The sequence below is a fragment of the Crocuta crocuta genome, unplaced genomic scaffold (genome assembly GCF_008692635.1).
Source record: "Crocuta crocuta isolate KB4526 unplaced genomic scaffold, BGI_CrCroc_1.0 scaffold184, whole genome shotgun sequence".
In the NCBI taxonomy this organism is placed as follows: Eukaryota; Metazoa; Chordata; class Mammalia; order Carnivora; family Hyaenidae; genus Crocuta; species Crocuta crocuta.
In genome coordinates this window covers 4751992-4771579 of record NW_027530006.1, presented here as the reverse complement: position 1 = coordinate 4771579, position 19588 = coordinate 4751992, and the positions used below count along the sequence as shown (strand labels likewise).

At 38.7% G+C, this 19588-nt stretch overlaps 1 protein-coding gene across 1 annotated transcript in view; it reads right to left on the bottom strand.

Moving 5' to 3' along the window:
* SUMF1 (sulfatase modifying factor 1) overlaps window positions 1-19588 on the bottom strand; it is a 97076-nt gene that overhangs the window by 56705 nt on the left and 20783 nt on the right. Inside the window, exons 2-3 of the mRNA XM_077763747.1 lie at window positions 17486-17659; window positions 12917-12991 (exon numbers count right to left, since the gene is read on the bottom strand). Of these exons, the coding sequence (XP_077619873.1) occupies window positions 12917-12991; window positions 17486-17659 (249 nt within the window). The remainder of the gene's footprint in view (window positions 1-12916; window positions 12992-17485; window positions 17660-19588) is intronic.

Sequence of the window (19588 nt, the reverse complement as noted above, 5' to 3'; positions counted from 1 at the left end):
TCTGTTTTGTTTCTTAAATTCCATATATGAGTGAAATCATATGGTATTTGTCTTTCTCTGATTGATTTTGCTTAGCATAATCGTTCTAGCTTCATCCATGTCATTGCCAATGGCAAGATTTAATTCTTTTTTGATGGCTGAGTAACAGTCTACTTTGTATCTACACCACATATTCTTTATCCATTCATCAAACAATGGACATTTGACTCTCTCCATGTTTGGCTACTGTTGAGAAATGCTGCAGAGAGACCCCTTTAAAATGCTAACTAGGTCCAATGGTTTTTACTGCACTAAGAAGAAACCCAAACTTCTCTGAGGCTACAGAGCTCTATGGAATCCACTTGCCTCCTATTTTTCCAACCTAACCATCACCATACATCACAATCCCCCTTGTTAATCACTCCCTCACTATTGGTCATGCTGGCTCCTACTCCTCATTTAGGTTTCCACTCAAGTGTCAGAGAAGCCATCCCAGACCCTACAAAAAGAAGAGCCAAAAGAACCCAACCGCAGTACACTACAGCCACTTTCTATCCTGTTACTCTCTTTTACTGTATTCACAGGCCATTAGCATAGTCCATTACAAGTTCACTTGTTTTGAGTCTTATAGAGTTAAACCTTCAAGAGACTGAAGACTTATACCTGCTTCCCTACTGTGTCCATGGCACTCAGAACACTGCCTGGTCCATAGCACATATGAGATTAACATTTGTTTAATGAATAAATTCACCTGTTCCTGAGGTTTCTATGTTTTCCAAATCCCTCCCCACTTTAGGTGACCATCTCCTGGATAAATACCAATATTAGATATAGTCTTTCAATGGGATATCCTTCTGTAAAGAGAGTCTCATTTCCTGGCTTATAAGTTTTACACAGTGGGAAAGGTCCTTGTACTGGTTCTGAGAGACTAACAGGTAAGTACCACCCTCGACATTACCCAAAACTGAGGCAAACCATTTCCCCTCCTGGGCCATAGTTACCTCATCTATAAAGAAAAGGTTTTTTGCCAGATGGTTTTGAAAGTTCCATCAACTCTAAATTCTCATTTTTGCATAATTTTTTTCTTAAAGCTGGATCTCTCCTAGGCATGACTCCCTACTCAGTAATCAATTTAAAAAAATTTTTTTTAAATGTTTATTTATTTTTGAGACAGAGAGAGGCAGTGCAGCAGGGGAGGTGCAGAGAGAGAGGGAGCTACAGAATCCGAGGCAGGCTCCAGGCCCTGAGCTATCAGCGCAGAGCCTGACACAGGGCTCTAACCCACAAACGCTGAGATCATGACCTGAGCCGAAGTCAGACGCACAACCGACTGAGCTCCCAGGCGCCCCTCAGTAATCAATTTTTATCTCACTTTAGAGGTTTACAATGCAGACACCAAGATTTGGGAAGTACGGGGATGTGAGAACCATCATTACTTCTTCATCGAAGTCAGATCACAAAAGACCTAGGACTTGAAAAGAAACTTAAGGGAGTGCCTGGGTGGCTCAGTTGGTTAAATGTCCAACTCTTGATCTCAGCTCAGACTTTGATCTCAGGGTCATTGAGTTCAAGCCCCGTGTTGGGCTCAGTGCTGGGTGTGAAGCCTACTGGAAGGAGAAGGAGGAGAGGTGAGAGGAGGAAGAGGAAGAGAAAAAAGAAGAGAAGGAGGAGAGGAAACTTAAGGACTCCCTAAAGAGATATTTCAAATCTGAGCCTCTGGAACCCCAACATGCCTCATTCACTCTCATTCTGATCAGGTGCCTTATTTCAGAGCAGGCTGGAAAAAAGGAAAAAAACACAAAAATCTATGCCCTGTTATCCTATTATATTAGGTTCTCACCTTCCAGGGTAATCAGGCTTTGCTTCCTGAGCCTACACCACACACTAACTCCTAAATCAGATAGACAACTACTCTTTTCAAAAACAGACACAAAATACCATTGTGTGACTATGTTCTCTATGTATCTCATCCCATCAGCCACCCCTGGACCGCCCTTCCCAATAACTCAGTTACTGTGAACCTAGCTCAACCCTGATTGACGAGGCCAATATTTTCTTGCCAAGGAAAAGCAACTTTCCCAAAAGAAACAGGTCACACCAGGTCTGAGCCCCGCAGCATTCAAAAATCAAATGCTCTGATACATGATACTATTATCTTCCATTCATTTTTTGGCAAATATTTATTAACCACTTAAGTTACTATGCTGGGGATAGAGTGGTATAGCACATTCTCACCCACCATCATGGAACATACTTGGGAAAGGGAAAGGCATTCAAAAAATACCTACCGAAATAATTATAAGTGAGATAAATGACATAAAAAGAAAGCACAAGAAGCCACAAGAACAAATATAACAATCTAAATCTGGAATATGGGACAACACAAAGGCATTTCAAATGGACTTCCTAGAGTAAAGGTAGCTAAGACCAGACCATACAAGGCTGAAGGTGAGTAGCCGGAGCATAGGAACATAGTAGGCCCTTCACCAGATACTTTGCTCTAGTTGATGCCAAAATTAGTTCTTCCACATCTGCAAGACTTCCCTGAAATGCTTCTTCCTCACACAGTCCTTCTTTCCTGACCAACAACAAACGTAGCTCTCCAGGCACCTCCCCTAACTGCTCTCCAGCACTCCTTACCACAACACCTGCCTATGCCCTTCCTAATTCATTTCTCAATGTTATTTCTTGCTACCTCCAGCACAGTCAAGGATGGCATGGATCTCACATATTCTCATTTTTTTTTTGATAATTTTAAAACACATGATACATGTGTCTTCATTTTTATTTCTCTAAGACATTTGATATAAAAAATTCATAAATCAGAAAAAAATATTTAATTTTGGTTTAGAGTCTATATTACCACAGCCCTTAAACTTTGAGCATGTAAAGGGCAACTGGGAGGGCTATCTTTCATCTCTGTATTCTCAGGAATAGCACAGTACCTAGAGGACAGTAGGACATTTTTGATTGTTTGCTAAACAGGCCACATTTTAAGCCAGAAAGCAAACTTTCAAAGAGAGGGAGGTAGACTCATTTCCATCACTAGAAGAAGTCAAAGAACATACTACAGGGATAATGGCAGATAATTAAGGAGGCATGAATCCAAACAACTACTCAAAAAATATGTCACTGTATATAGTCAAAAGAATTGAAAGCAGAGACTCAGACACTTGCACACCAATGTTCACGGCAACATTATTCACAAAAGCCAAAACAGCTATTAGATGTTAAATAGCTGGAAACATTACAAATGTCCATTAACAGATGAACAGATAAACAAAATGTTGTCTACAGAAACAATAGAATATCATTCAGCCTTAAAGAGATGAAATCTGATACATGCTATAACATAAATGAACCTTGAAGACATTTTGCTAAGTCATGTAAGCCACACACAAAAGGACATTTCTATGAGGCCCTGAGAGTAAAGAAACTTATAGAGACACCAAATACAATCAAGGTTACCAGGGGATAGAGGGAAAGGAGAAAGGAAAGTTATTGCTTCATGAGTACAGTTTCTGTTTGGGATGGTAAACAAATTCTGGAAATACAGAGTGATCATGACTGCACGACATTGGGAATGACTTAATGCCAATGAACTGTATGTTTAAAAATGTTAAATTTTATGTTTTTGTATATTTTTACCAGCCCTATCCAAAAAAAAAAAAAGGATATATCTCTGATATTTCTCCAGCCAAGGACTCTGAAATAATCCAAGAGGATTTATTCCACAATACCAAATGCTTTCAAAATATCATTGCAACTTGGCAGAGTGCTATCTGTGGCATTATCAAATCTTACAAATGGGCAACAGTAAAGCAAAGCAAGGAAAACTTAACTCAATTTTCAATTAGAGATAGCACACTAGAAGATGCCAGCATAATGACATTTACAAAAAGACTTTTCATGTGCTAAGTACTGTACTTGGTGGTTCTTTGTACAGCAATTTGATCTTTACAATACTCTCCTAGGTAGGCATTATTACCCATATAAGAAATTGAATAAAACAAGCAAAATGCTAGTTATAGTGAAAAAAAAATTTACCGCAGTAATTTACTGGCATAAAAGGAATGTACAAATAAAACTACAAATTCACCATTAGCAATAAGCAAGACAAAACTTGTGGTCTACGCCTAACCAGGTTACCAGACTAACTACCTTGAAGAAAACAAAAACAAAACAAACAAAAAATAAAGAACACCTTAACATTTTCCTGAGAATTATATCAAGACCAGAAACTCAACATTGAAGGGAAAAGAAAATGAACCAGTGCCAACCACAAGATAACCCAGATGGAATGAGCAAAGAATTTTTTTCAAGGAGGCTCCAGCCCAACATGGAGGCCAACACAGGGTACAAACTCACAACCCTGATATCAAGAGTTGGATGCTTAACCGACTAAGCCACCTAGGCACTCTGGAATTATCAAAGACTTTAAAGCAGCAATTATAATCATCAACTATGAGGTAAAGGTGAATATTCTTAAGATGAATAGGTGGATAGGAATTCTCAGCAGAGAAACAGAAATTATTTTTTAAAACGGAACTTTAGAATTGCAAAATATAATATTTGAAATTAAAAATTCGGGGCGCCTCGGTGGCNTCTCTCTCTCTCAGAAATAAATAAAACATTAAATAAATAAATAAAAAATAAAAATAAATAAATAAATAAAAATTCACTGGATGGGCTCAAGAGCAGAAGGAAAATGACAAGAAAAGGGGGAGCTTGAAGACATATCAATAGAAAGCACACAATCTAAAGAACAGAGAGAAAAAAAATTTTAAAACAATGAACAAAGCCTTAGGAACCTAGAGGATTATATCTAACACCTGTGCATTGGAGTCCCAAAAAGAGAGGAAACATGAATGTTGAAAAAAATATTTGGCATAATGACTGCAAACTCCCCTAATGTGGTTAAAGACATAAATCCACAGACACAAGAACCTCAAAAAACAGGATAATTACTAATCGCTAAGAAAACAATGTCTAAATCATAATCAAACTACAAAGGACAAGAGTTTTTAAGTCTTGAAAGAAGCCAGAAAATAATGAAACCAATAGATATAAGAGAACAGTGACACAAATGGCTGCTATCAGAAACCACATGATTAGAAAAGAGCCAAACAACATTTTCAAAGTGATAAAAGAAGTGCCAACCCAGAGATCTGTTGTATCCAATGAAAATATCCTTCAGGAATGAAGGGGAAGTAAAGACATTCTCAGATGAGGAAAAACTAAGAGAATTCATGTATATAAAACTTGTTCCCAAATAAATGCTAAAGGAAATTATTTAGGCTGAAAGGAAATGATACCAGAGGAAAACAAGGAACTTCTGAAACAAAGAACAACAGAAATGGTTTGGGTAAATATAATAGATTATTTTTCTTCTTTAACTTAAAAATATAGGGGCACCTTGGTGGCTCAATCAGTTATGCATCCAACTTCAGCTCAGTTCATGATCTCACAGTTTGTGAGTTTGAACCCCATGTCTGGCTCTGGGCTGAAAGCTCACAGCCTGGAGCCTGCTTCAGATTCTGTGTCTCCCTCTCTCTCTCTCTCTGGCCCTCCCCCACTCATGCTCTATCTGTCTGTGTGTCTGTCTCTCTCATGATGTTGTAAGCAAAAATTATAACACCATCTTTGGTCTTTTCAATATATAGAGATGTACTATACATGGCAACTATAGCATAGGGGTAAAGGAATCTATATGGTTATGAGGTACTTATATTTACTTGAAGCATTAAAATGTTAACTCTATGATAGACTGTGAGAAGTTTTGTATACATCTTGTAATCCTTACAGCAACTACTAATATTACCAAAGATATAGCCAGAAAGCAACAAAAATTAAAATAAAATATATAAATGGAATATAAATCTACATATTCAAAAGTGGGTTTAAGAGACTAACAAGGGCTGACTCACACCTAAATGGAGTCCCCAAGAGAGGTAAGTGAGAACAAAGAAAAAACAATATTCAAAACAACAATGGTTAAGAATAGTCCAGAGTTGGGGCACCTGAGTAGCTCAGTTGGTTAAATGTCCAATTCTTGACCTCAGCTCAAGTCTTGATCTCAGGGTCATGAGTTGGAGCTTTGCATAGGGCTCCACATGGGGCAAGAAGCCTACTTAAAAAAAAAAAGTGTCCAGAGATGTTTAAAACAAAAAGTCAATGTTCAGATCCAGAACACCCAATGACACTCAAGCCAGTTAAATGATAGAAATCAACACCTATAAACATCATAGTCCAACTGTATAATCACAAAGACAGAGTCAGATCACCTGCACAGGAAAAGCACCAGACTGATGAATGGCAACAACAGAAGCCAGAAGACAGTGAAATCATCTCTTCAGTGAACAGAGAGTAAGTAACTGCCAATCTAAAGTTTTTACTTCCTGTCTCAGTTGGTTGAGCATCCAACTTTGGTTCAGGTCACGCTTTCACAGTCCATGAGTTCGAGCTCTGTGTGGGGCTCTGTGCTGACAGCTCAGAGCCTAGAGCCTGCTTTGGATTCTGTGTCCTCTCCTCTCTCTGCCCCTCCTCAATCCGTGCTCTATCTCACTCTGTCTCTCAAAAATAAATATATGTTAAAAAATTTTTTTAAGTTTCTACTTCGTGAAAATATCTTTCAACAATAAAACAAAATTAAAGGTATTTTCAAACTATTAATAACAAGACATTTACTACCAAAGGATGTCCTTTGGTCAGAAGATACGTTCTGTCTGGCATGAAGAAAGGGGAGCACAGACAACAATAATTATAGCCATAACTGAATATTGATTATATAGAAATGTACTGATAACATCTAAGCACCAGAGGAAGAGAACAAATTAGAATGAAATAGTAGATATCAGTAATACATAAGTTGGATGAGGATAATTAGAGCATAGTCCTAGTATTATAGAGCAGAAAAATGAGGAAACTAAAATTTAGACTTTAAATGAACATTACAATAGTTTAGTAAATGAAGATACATACTATATATAACTTCTAAGGAGACAAGTGAAGTTAGAATGAGGAAAAAATAGAAAAATATGCAAAAAATTGAAGAAAAAAGAAGAGAAAAAATGGGATAAAGGGAAAACAAAGAATAAAATGGTAGAAATAAAGTCAATATATCAGTAATCAAAGTAAACTATATATAAGTATAAATAAACTCTTGACTGAAAGACAACGACTATTGGAATGGACTTCTTAAAAACAGTTATGGGGTTATGGGTGGCTCAGTCGGTTAAGCGTCTGACTCTTGATTTCAGCTCAGCTCATGATCTTATGGTTTCTGGGTTCAAGCCCCTTGTTGTGAGCACAGAGCCTGCTTAGCATTCTGTTTCTCTCTCTGCTCCTTCACCATGCATGCTCTGTCTCGCAAAATAAATAAATATTTTTTATATTTAAAAAATAAAAATAAATAAGAACAGTATATACTATTTACAAGAGATATACTTAGGGGTGCCATGCTGGCTCAGTTGGAGGAGTATATGACTCTTGATCTCAAGGTCATGAGTTGGTGCCTCACATAGGGTATAGAGATTACTTAAATATATAAAACTTTGGGGGAAAAACACAAAAGATCTAGCTAAAAACATAGATATAGAATGAATGTAAATGAAAAGATGAAAAAGTATATATTAGATAAAAATTAAACAAAATAAAGCTTGTACACCTATGTAGACATCAGACAAAACAGACTTGAAGACAAAATTTACTACAGACAAAGAGAATCCCTTTTTACAATTTATAAAACATTTAACGCAACAGAAAGAATACATTTCTACACTTACACACTTACACTTTCAAGCTTAACAGCATAGCTTTGAAATATATAAAGCAAAAATGGACAGAATCCTTAAGAGAAATAATATTGGACAACAGAAAATATTTAGATATAAACACAACTACACTACAGAACTTGTGGAAAAAAGGGGATCATTTAGAAAAAAATTCTTGATCAAAATGCTTTAAAAAGATGACCCAACACTTTCAAAATGAACTATCAAACTTGAAAAGTCAAAAACAAAAACAAAACAAAACAAAAGAGTAGCAAAGAAATTAAGTGACTTTTCCTAAAACCAGCTGGTAAAAAGGCATAGCTTAGGTTTAAAACTAGGTCTCCCTCACTCAAAGGCTGTGATCTTTTCCTTATGGCTTCTCTGAATAAACAAGCCCCAAAATCAGTTTGAGAAAGAAAAGTCTTGGTGGTCATGTGAAAGCAGAAACTTCTTAAAGCTGAAATGAGGTTGTTCAGGGAAATGGTGGTTGAGCTACCAGAAAAGTAGAACTTCTAACATCAAAAATGAGGCTGAGCAATTTATCCATCAGGCTCATGTTTTGAGTTATTTTAATTTACTTTTCCTACGTACTGGAACTTGCCTTTCTGAACACTTTCTGGCTTGGCTTACACTAGTTGACTTACTAGAGCTTTCCTAAATATTATTTTTGGGGTATGACCTCAGAATCTTGCTGAGCCCCAAGGCATTTCTCATTACAATCCATGCACATTTAGGTAACTGAATCACATCCTTACTAATGGCTCTCTTTCTACCTTGGAGTCTTCGTGCAGTTGTGATTATGTAAGAGACAGTCAGGCTGCATTATTCCTTGTCATTTGTCCTGAGCTAGCCTCATCCAAATAACACAGCACCCAGCATTACTCGGGCAGGAGATGGCTGTCTCCTAACTGTTTTTTTACTTTAAAAAAAAAAAAAAAAAGAAGATGACTTGGTAATTCTGATTCCTCCCTGAAATTGGCTTTCAGTTAAAAAGAACTTCTCAAAATAGCCTACCCTCCTCCTTTATCAAGGACACCTATTCAAAAATTTGTTTCCTTAAAATGTTAGCAAATTCAGAAAGTGCCAAACCACAAACCAAGAGATAATCATTGTTTCTCAGGCTCCCATCAAGAGCAACTGTTTTCTCCCCACCCCGTGGCCATCCCTCATGTCAAAAATTTATGAGGCATATTAATAACACAATTCTTAAAATGAAAGTACTTTTTAAACATTACATGTTTTTAACATAGAAGTTTATCTAGATTAAAATACGATAAACCAAAAAACAGCAGAGCAATGAAAACTAGTATTAATCTTTTCTAGGATTTAAAAGCTATACCTTTTAAGACAATTGTTTCAAACTGAGCATTCAAAAGATAATCATAATAGGGCACATGGGTGGCTTAGGTTAAGCATTCAACTGTTGACTTCAGCTCAGATCATGATTTCAGGGGTTTGTGGGACTGAGCCTCACATCAGGCTCTATGCTTAGCATGGAACCTGCTTGGGACTCTCTCTCTTCCTCTCTCTGCCCCTCTCTGCCCCTCCCCTGCTCACTCACGTGTTCTCTCTCAAAATAAATAAATAAACATTTTTTAAAAATCCCTTCAAAAAAAATAAAAATAAAAATAAAATAAAATCCCTTCAAATGATAATCACAACAAATTAGATTTCATCATGCACACGTACTCTGTTTTAAACCATTAAATTCAGTTTTCTGCAAGCAAATCCTAAAAGCCAGTTCAATGCCTTGCCTCAAAACTTTACATTAAAAAAAACTACCTAAGATGAAAGCAGCAGTATAATTTTTGGATCTCTCCAAATCTATGCGTAAGACAGACAAAGCAACTAAATGGCAACATCAAAAATCTAAGAACAATGTGTACAACCAACACCATTATCTGAGGACTTGTCTAGGGTTGAAATTCGAATCTGATCAGGCCTGTGCATCCAGCTACCAGACTGCAGGAAATGCAGAGGACAGAGAAAAGACGTGAAGTGCACCATAAGAGGGCAAACAACAAGATTCAGACCATGGAACGTCCACAGGATTCTTCCAGAGATAAACTGTTAGGGATAAAAACAGGGCGGGGGTGTAGGGCAATGGAAGGGACACCTGCGATTACAAAAGTCTTGAAAAAGTCACAAATTTACCCTTAAATTGGTAGGATTAAACTATCGTATAGTAGTCTTAGGATGTACACCTGGTGATAATACTATCTCTATAAATGCTATAAAGAAATACAGGAAAGCATTTACTTTACTTTTTTTTAAGTTTAACTTATTTATATTTGAGACAGAGAAAGCATGAGTGGGGGAGGGGCAGAGAGAGAGAATCTGAAGCAGGCTCCACACTGTCGGCGCAGAGTCTCATGTGGGGCTTGAACCCACGAACTGTGAGATCATGACTTGAGTCAAAGTCGGACGCTTAACCAAGTGAGCCACCCAAGTGACCCAGGAAGGATTTACTTTAAAAAGCAGAATAGGGGCACCGAGTGGCGAGTTGATTAAGCGTCAAACTCTTGATCTCAGCTTATATCTTGATCTCACCATCATGAATTCAAGTCCTGCAGTGGGCTCCACATTGGGTGTGAAGCCTACCCAAAAAATAAAAAATAAAAAGCAAGATAACGGCAACTTTAGGGACAGAGAAGGGAGACAAAGCAGTGGCTCATGGAGAGGGTTATTGGGGCAGGCAGCAAAATTCTCATTCCTGACTTAGGTGATGGTTACAAGCATGTTCACCTTAGAATACTCAGTAAGCTAAACATTTGTTTGTGCGGTTTTCTACATTTGTGTTTTATTTTACAATAAAAAGGCTTTATTAAAGGAAAATGTGTATCACCAGTGCTGTCACAAAAAGAACATTTATGATGACACATAAAATAATCACATTCATTTAAATGTAGTATGAATTATTTAAAATAATTATATGCAAATAAATAATATTATAAAATAATTACATGAAAGTGAACAATATTACTAAATTCTGTTAGCTACTGTAGCCTGGGGGAAGTTCCAAGGTCAATTTTGCATGTTTAAAACAAGTGTTACCTAGTGTTAATGACAGGTTACCACTCAAATGAGACTTCTGTCTTGACTTATTCAGGTTTAAAAAGAGATTTGAAAAGGGAGTATCTCTCACTCCGTGATTCAGAATTATCTTACGCTTGGCCACATACCACCTTAACAGAATTCCTGTCTCACTACCAGTCTCCTTCTGGGCCATCCCACATGCTATGTTTCTGGAAAAACTGGGTTAAAAAAAAAGTCTGGTGCATGAGGGTAAGCCAGGCCTAAGAGAGGGTTGAAAACAAAAACTTAGCTCTCTCAAATCACCAACAGATTTATCATATTCATTCCGGCCCTTTCTAAACATGCTTAAAAGGTTTGCTTTTCCATTATGAGCATTTAAACAAGTGAGCAACACTAGGATCCCGTGAGAGCGGCTTGTTATTGTCCTGGTAACAGGCACACACACTTCGCTAGGCACTTACAGGGCACCTTCAGAGCCTAGCAATAATCTGCCTTTGCCTTTATGCCTAATGCATTTGGAGGTTCTCGAATGACAGGAGGCTCTGTATCTGAAAGAGCAAATTACAAAAATAAGTACAAAGGCCCTCCCTCATCTGAGCTCTGTATCTTAGAACAAGGCGCCGCATCCTGAGTTGCTGGCTCATCAACCCTAGGCCGATGTGACCTCAAAGGCCTTTAAAAAAAAAAAAAAAAAAAAAAGTCTATCACATTACATAATAGACTTGTAATAAAAACTTGGAACAAGGGGGAGAAGAAGGGCAGAAATGGTGGGGGAAAGGGAGAGAAGCAAACCATGAGAGACTCTTGAATGCTGACAAAAACTGAGGACTGATGGATGTGGGGGGAGGGGAGGATGGGCATGGAGGAGGACACTTGTGGGGATGAGCACTGAGTGTTATGTGGAAACTAATTTGACAATAAACTATTAAAAAAAAATAAATAAATAAACATTAAAAAAAAAACAAACTTGTAATGAGCAAAGAAAACTGAAATTCAGATGCAGCTTGGTCATATTTTAAAAACATTTATGTAAAACACATACAAAAAATTGGCCTGATTCTCCTATAAATGAATTGAGAAGCAAGTCTGGTTTTTACCTCATGTCTCCCCCACCACTTTTGCTACAGTCATTTGAAAAGAAGGAAAACAGAAGCCAGGACAGTTTAATTTTTTTGGCACTGTTGCTCACAAGAGCGAAGAACAGTGACGCCAACACAGAAAGACCAAGTTCAGGCAACTGAAAGGAACCTGTGTAACAAAGCAAGATTAGGGTTGAATTCCGGTCTTCAATCTCTGTATCTTAATCACTCTCCCTTGCAATCAAGGCGGACCCCATTTCCTTTCTCTCTCCCTACCTCCTGCTTCTTCTGCATTCCCTACCCTTTTTGCTTTGTGAACCCTCAAGCTCCTAGCTTACCCACAACCCTTCCCTTGTTCTTGTATTTTCTGCCTCCTTTTGAGACATGTGTGTAAACAAATACTCAAACATACATAAATCCCAAATTCTGCTCACTACACCCACAGGTGCTTATAGAAGCCCAGTGCGCTGTTTCCATGATTTCTGAGAAAAACACACCTAATTCACATTCAGATCCTCTCTATGAAAGCAGGTACACTGTGGGTGGTAAGACCAGTTCCCTGGCTCAATGTCCTGTGACTATCCAGAGCAAAGGACTCCCTTGCATGAATACTACTCTGATCGCAGGAATTCATGAATGTTTAAATAGGAAGCTCTCTCTCCACACGGGCACCTGATGAGGTCAAGACTTTAAGAACAGAACTTAAAAAAAATATTCGTATTCAAGCCCTCATTCAAGAAATGACTGTAAGTAAAAGAAACCCAGAAATGTCTAGAAGCCAGTTGAGCCTTCCTCAGCAACACAATGTGTCACTCGGATGCACAAGACAGAAACCCAAGTCAGAGCCAAAACTTCTTCAAACACCATCCTGGATGTGTGGCATTTTTAAGATAAGGTGGTCTGGCCCATGGGCCCGTTACCACGAGAAAATCTAGAGCAGGAATGGATAGGTCCTGGGGAGTGAGGAGGGTAACACTTGTAGTTTGGAGTTTTCAAGCCCTTTCCAACGAGCAGTAGAGAAATGTGAGAGTCTGTTTAAACATTACTTACTGCTTGTTGGATATCAGACTTCACTTGCTCACTCAACATGCCTTCAAAGACAAAGGAGTCACCAAACTTCTCAGCCTGAAAGGAAAGAAGGCAATAAAAATCTAGAAAGGTTGGAGTAATATGTTTCACAGGTACCGTTTTCTTTGCACAGTGTTAAAGTGATACTTCTTGTCCAAATGAACTCAAGTTTTTCTTATGACTTCCCAGAGGATTCCGAAATGACTTAAAAGCATCTGGCTTCCTATTTAAACAGGTTAATATCACTTACAGAGGCCATTGTCTTTTCAGGCTCATTTAGCTGATAAGAATGCAGCCTGGGAAGAGATTAGCCTTTTGAGAATGTGATTGCTCCTGTTGATGAAAATGCATCTCCACAAGTATTACAAATGACTTGGAAAATAATAGTATTCCTTACATTTCAGATTATATAATTGAACTTTGTCCTTTGTTCTGCTGCTGCAGTCTAGCTAAAAAAATTAAATGGCATTGCTTGCCAATATTCTGATATAATACTCTAGCTCCATGAAGGTGTCAACTGTGTTTATAAATCTCAAGTGGCCAATTCAAGCATCAGATGGAAACTTCTATTTTGATTATTTTCATTTAACATTACCATATCAAGTCCTCATCTACCTGGTCTTATGTGTTACATGTGACCTCATTCTGCAAATGCCTACATTAACCCCTTGGTCTCCATGGTTCTATTCTCCAAGCTTCTCTCCTCTTTCGACTCTTCTTACTCATCCCCTGAAACACACAGACTCTTCTTCGAGCCCCTGGACCACTGTTCCTTCCCAGTGCTCTGTCCTGGCCCCTCTGCTTTTTTTTCTCTATGCCAGTGGCTCTTTGCACAACGGTTTTGTGCAGTGGAGACCACCTGGCCAGCTTATCAAAACTACACATTACTGCTCCTCAACCCCAGAGATTCTGATTCTGGAGGTCTGGGATGACATCAAGGACCTGCACAGCTGGTGATTCTAACACAGATAGTCCAAAAGGTCACACTGAGATACATTGACCTACTGCTACAGAGACCTTCAGTCTCACCCCTGAACCACCAGCACATTAACCCCCAGTCATTAACCACCAGCACACACTGCAGATGATCCCCGCACCCCTACCTCCAGTGCTATCCTCACCAGATGATACTAACTGCCTGTTGGATCCCTACAGTTCAGGCCTTACAAAAGCTCTAACTCCTTTTCCTGATCGGAGCTCATCATCTTTTCTTCTCCCCTGCTCTTCTGTCTTCTTCCCTTGTGGGGACATGCCTAAGCATCGAAGCCATCCCTTCATCCAATGAACATGTATCAAACACCAATCTTTGTTCTGTGCCTGACTATGAACTAAATCACAGAAATACAAGAGCAATATTAAATAGGTGCAGTCCCTATCTTAAGAGCACTTACATGGTACAGGGGAAGGATGCAGACCAAAAAAAAGAAAAAAAGAAAAAAAAAAAGATCAAGTCAAAGAAAGAAAGGAAGAAAATAATTACAACTTTATTTGACCTTATAAGGTAAAAGGTATCAAGAAAACCCTCTGTTTGATAGAGTGAGCAGAGAAAGCCTCCCTGAGAAGAAGACATTAAGCTGAAACAATTCAAGAATGAGAAAAAGACAGCCAAGGAGAGAGGGAAGCTCCAAGCAGGGGAAAATAATATGGACCGCTGGTGTGCCTAGGTAACTCAGGCAGTTAAGTGTCTGACTCTTGGTTTCAGCTCAGGTCATGATCTCACAGTTTCATGGGTTCGAGCCCTGCATCAGGCTCTGCGCTGACAGTGTGGAGCCTGCTTGGATTCTCTGTTTCCTTCCCTCTCTCTCTGCCCCTCCCGAACTCATACCATCTCTGTCTTTCTCAAAATAAATAAAAACTTAAAAAAAATATGGGCTGACATCTTAAGATGGAAAAGAATGCTGAGTTTTCAAGGAATAGCAATAAGAGCAGCTGGGCTAGAACATGGTGAGTAAGTGGAATGTGACATGAAATGAAGATGCAGGGAAAGAAAAAAAATGTACTGTCACAAAAAGATGAAGTATTTATCCAAAGTAGAGGTTCTTTGGGCGCCTGGGTGGCTTAGTCGGTTAAGCGTCTGACTTTCGCTTAGGTCATGATCTCGCGGTTCGTGGGTTCAAGCCCCGCGTCGGGCTCTGTGCTGACTGCCAGCTCAGAGCCTGGAGCCTATTTCAGTCTGTGACTCCCTCTCTCTCTGACCCTCCCCTGCTCACACACACTCTCTCTCTCTCCTAGAAATAAATAAAAATAATTAAAAAAAAAAAAGTAGAGGTTCTTAACACTTTTTGTGCCCTAGACCCTTCGGGCAGTATGCTGAAGCTTAGGGGCCTCTTTCTCAGAATGAAATGTTGAAGGGCATAAAACAAAATCAATATGATTACAAAGAAAAATAGTTATATATACATATTAATAAAGTAAATTTATGCTACAGTAACATATACGTCCTCTTTATTAATAATGTTAAGTGAGATCTAGTGGAAGGTCTCATAAATATCATTTCCAAAGTGGGGATGAATGCAAATATTTTAAGATATCTACAACAACAATAATATGACAAAAATTATTTGTGATTTCTACTGGTGACAAAGTTATAGGTGCTACTACCATTTGTATGATTTGTCATCTGCCTCAGAATTAAAGGAAATGTTAAATTTCAGTTACAGAGTAGTAAAAAGTTGTATGTCATTTTTCTCTATCTATGTTCCTGGATGTCCTGCATTCTGGTGATTCTATCTTCTTTATGGAAAACCCTAGTCTGAAGGGAATTTCTTCCCTTCCAAGTCTTCTTCTAATTTATGTAGACTATTGAGAAAACTGATCTGTGAGGAACCTTATGAAACAACCAAAAAAAAGAGGGACTTCTGCTTACTCTAAACACATATAAAAGAAAAAACACTTTGTATATTTTAGGAAATTCCAAAGAAATGTGATGCAACAAAACCAAATTTGAACATTGTTTTGCTTTCAGCATTTACTCTCAGATTACTATTTCTTTAAGATTTTATTTTTAAGCAATCTCTACACCCAATGAGGGGCTAGAACACACAACCCTGAGATCAGAGTTATATGCTCCACAGACTGAGTGAGCCAGGCACCCCTCAAATTACTTTTTTATTTACAACAAAACACTGAGGGGCACCGGGATGACTTAGTTGGTGGAGCGCCTGAGTCTTGATCTCAGCTGAAGTCTTGATCTCAAGGGTATGAGTTCAAGGTCTGCGATGGGCTCCATGCTGGGCATGAAGCCTACTTTAAAAAAAAAAAAATGATGTCTTGGGCTTGGGCAGGGGGAAATAAAACAAAACAAGGATTCCACAAACTGAAGACAAGGGTAAAGTCCTCTGGTGAGAGAAAATGGGAAACCTAAAAAACAAGTATATTTTAGACACTTAGAGAAAGTTTCATAAACTAGAAAGCCTCGTCTATGTATTCCCTTTTAGAAGAAACATCCACTTTCAGAACCTTGCTTTGGGATTCAGCACCAGAGAATAACCTGGAACTGCTATAGGAGAGCTTATGAGTCATCAGGTATTGAAATAAAACCACAAAAATGAAGAGCTGCACTTCTGCATCTATAGCCTAATGAAATACGTAATGCTTCTCAAACAACTGAACTGCAATTTTTTTGAGAGGGGAAAAAGTGGCCTTATTCTAAATGCTATCTGCTGTCTCAAAAACCCCGAGCAATGGGAGGGCCTGGGTGACTCAGGCGGTTAGGCATCTGACTTTGGCTCAGGTCATGATCTCACGGTTCGTGGGTTCAAGCCCCACATCAGGCTCTGTGCTGACAGCTAGCTCAGGGCCTGGAGCCTGCTTCAGATTCTGTGTCTCCCTCTCTCTCTGACCCTCCCCTGTTCACGCTGTCTCTCTCCCTCTTTCTCTCTCTCTCAGAAATAAACAAAAACATTTAAAAATTAAAAAAAAAAAGAAAACCAAAAAAACCCCGAGCAATGGTACTCTGCATATTAGAGCACTGACACAAGATAGCCTAATGGTTAAAAACACAGGCCCTGGCATCTTACTGGCCAAGCCTGAATCCCAGCCCCAACACTAACTAGCTGTGTAACTCAGGGCCAACCACTTTCTAATCCTAAGTTTGCTGAAAAATAACTGGCCTCATTGGGTTGCTATGAGAACTAGATTAGATGAAATATATATATACACTGCTGAGTACAGTACTGGGCACATAATAAAGAGTGGATAATTGATATTAGAAAAGAACAAGTTCAGGATGTCTGGGTGGCTCAGTCAGTTAAGCGTCCAACTTCAGCTCAGGTCATGACCTCGTGGTTTGTGGGTTTGAGCTCTGCATCAGGCTCTATGCTGACAGCTCAGAGCCTGGGAGCCTGCTTCGGATTCTGTGTGTGTGTGTGTGTGTCTGTGTGTGTGTGTGTGTGTCTGTGTGTGTGTGTGTGTGTCTGTGTGTGTGTGTGTGTGTGTGTGTGTGTGTGTCTGCCTCTCCCCAGCTCATGCTCTGTCTCTCAAAAATAAACATTAAAAAAAAATTTTCTTTAGAAAAGAACAAGTTCTTCCTCCCCAGCCCAATCCTATTACCTCTGTCAAATAGCCAGTTGAGTTCACAAACTTCTCAAAATCAGCATTACTGACTTCATAGGCATCCATATAAAAGGCATCAATAGCAACTCTTCTCGCAGGTGCTTCCCCATCTTGCTTTATCTGAGGATCATCTGTGCCCATTGTAAACACTCCGGCAGGGATGAGGGCCATCTGTAGCAAAAGGGAAGATGAGGAGTCATGCCGTCACAGCCATGTGGACCTGTGTCAAGCGCAGCGAGCCGAGCAGCACCCATGTTATTACATGCCCACCACATAAATCACTGCACAATCAGTGATATCACTCATGCTCTTGTGAAAGTCTCAAAAAGAAGTGAAAATCCTTTAGGAACGTAATTTCCTTAATCAAAACTCTACATGATATATGCCATGGAAATAAGTCTGGAGCAATAAATAGTCACCAAGCTGCTAATGGCTGGGAAAATATTCCACTTTTTAATACATTTGAGTATGTTTTTCCTTTAATATGCTCTCATTTCCTTTGAATTTTTTCCAATTTTATTTTTAAAAATAAAACCAAATGCAAAAATGCCCTATACCATATTCTTAAAAACCAGTGAGTGAATGTGGGTCTCCAATGAAATAGAAAAGATTTAAATCACTGAAATGGAATATCTAAAAAGTTTAATAAGGGACCATGTCTTGTCCTTATTATGTCCTTGTCCTTAACTGATTCCTTATTAAAACTCTAATTGCAATTATTTTGCTACTGTCTACCATCTCAAATAAAATCTAATCTCCAAGAGGGCAGTGGACTGCCCTGTTCACAACTGTATTTCTAGCACTAAACATAGCACCTAAGGACTACGCCAAATATATTCAGCTAAGAAATGCAGGCCTATGAATCATTAGGAATCATGAATCATTAGTTTTTACACATAAGTAAAAACTAAAAAGAGACTCTACTTCATGCCCAGTGGCATGTCTACAACCAAAAAGATTGACAATAACAAGTATTGACATGGATGTGGAAGTTGGAACCTTCACATATTGCCAATCATGGGATATTGCTTCCATATTGCTGGTAGGAATGTGAAATGATGCAGCTGCCTTAGAAAACAGTCACTTGGTTCTTCAAAAATCTAAACACAGGGACGCCTGGGTGGCTCAGTCAGTTAAGCATCGACTTTGGTTCAGGTCATGATCTCACAGCTCATGGTTTCAAGCCCCGTGTCAGGCTCTGTGCTGACAGCTCAGAGCCTGGAGCCTCCTTCCGATTCTGTGACTCTCTCTCTCTCTCTCTCTCTCTCTCTGACTTCTCCCACTCATGATCTCTCTCTCTCAAATATAAATAAAACATAAAAAAAATTTTTTTTAATCTAAATACAGAGTTATCATATGACCTTGCTATTTCACTCCTACAAAGATATCCAAGATAAATGAAAACAAATGTCCATGAAAAAAACTCCTACACAAATGTTCAGAGTAGCAGTATTCACAACAGCCAAAAAACTGAAACGCAAATGTCCATCAAATGACAGATATACAAAATGTGATACATCTATAAAGTGGAATATTATTCAGCCATAAAAAGAAATTGAAGTATCAATACATATTACAATATGGATGTACCTTGAAAACATTATTCTAAGTGAAAGAATCTACTCACAAAAGGCCACATCTTGTATGACTCCCTTCCTACGAAATGCCCAGAACAGACAAATCCAAAGAAACATACAGTAGATTAGCAGCTGCCAGATGTAGGAGGGGAAAAGAAATGGGGAATGACTTCTAATGGATACAGGGTTTCTTTGTGGGTTGATGGAATGTTCTGGAATTACTGATGCTGGTTGTGAAAGCCTATGAATGAGCTACAAAAACAGTGAATTGTTCAATTCAAAAGAGTGAATTTTTGCTGGGAATTTACCCAAGGGATACAGGAGTGCTGATGCATAGAGGCACATGTACCCCAATGTTCATAGTAGCACTTTCAACAATAGCCAAATCATGGAAAGAGCCTAAATGTCCATCAGCTGATGAATGGATCAAGAAGATGTGGTTTATCTATACAATGGAATACTACATGGCAATGAGAAAGAATGAAATCTGGCCATGTATAGCAACATGCATGGAACTCGAGGG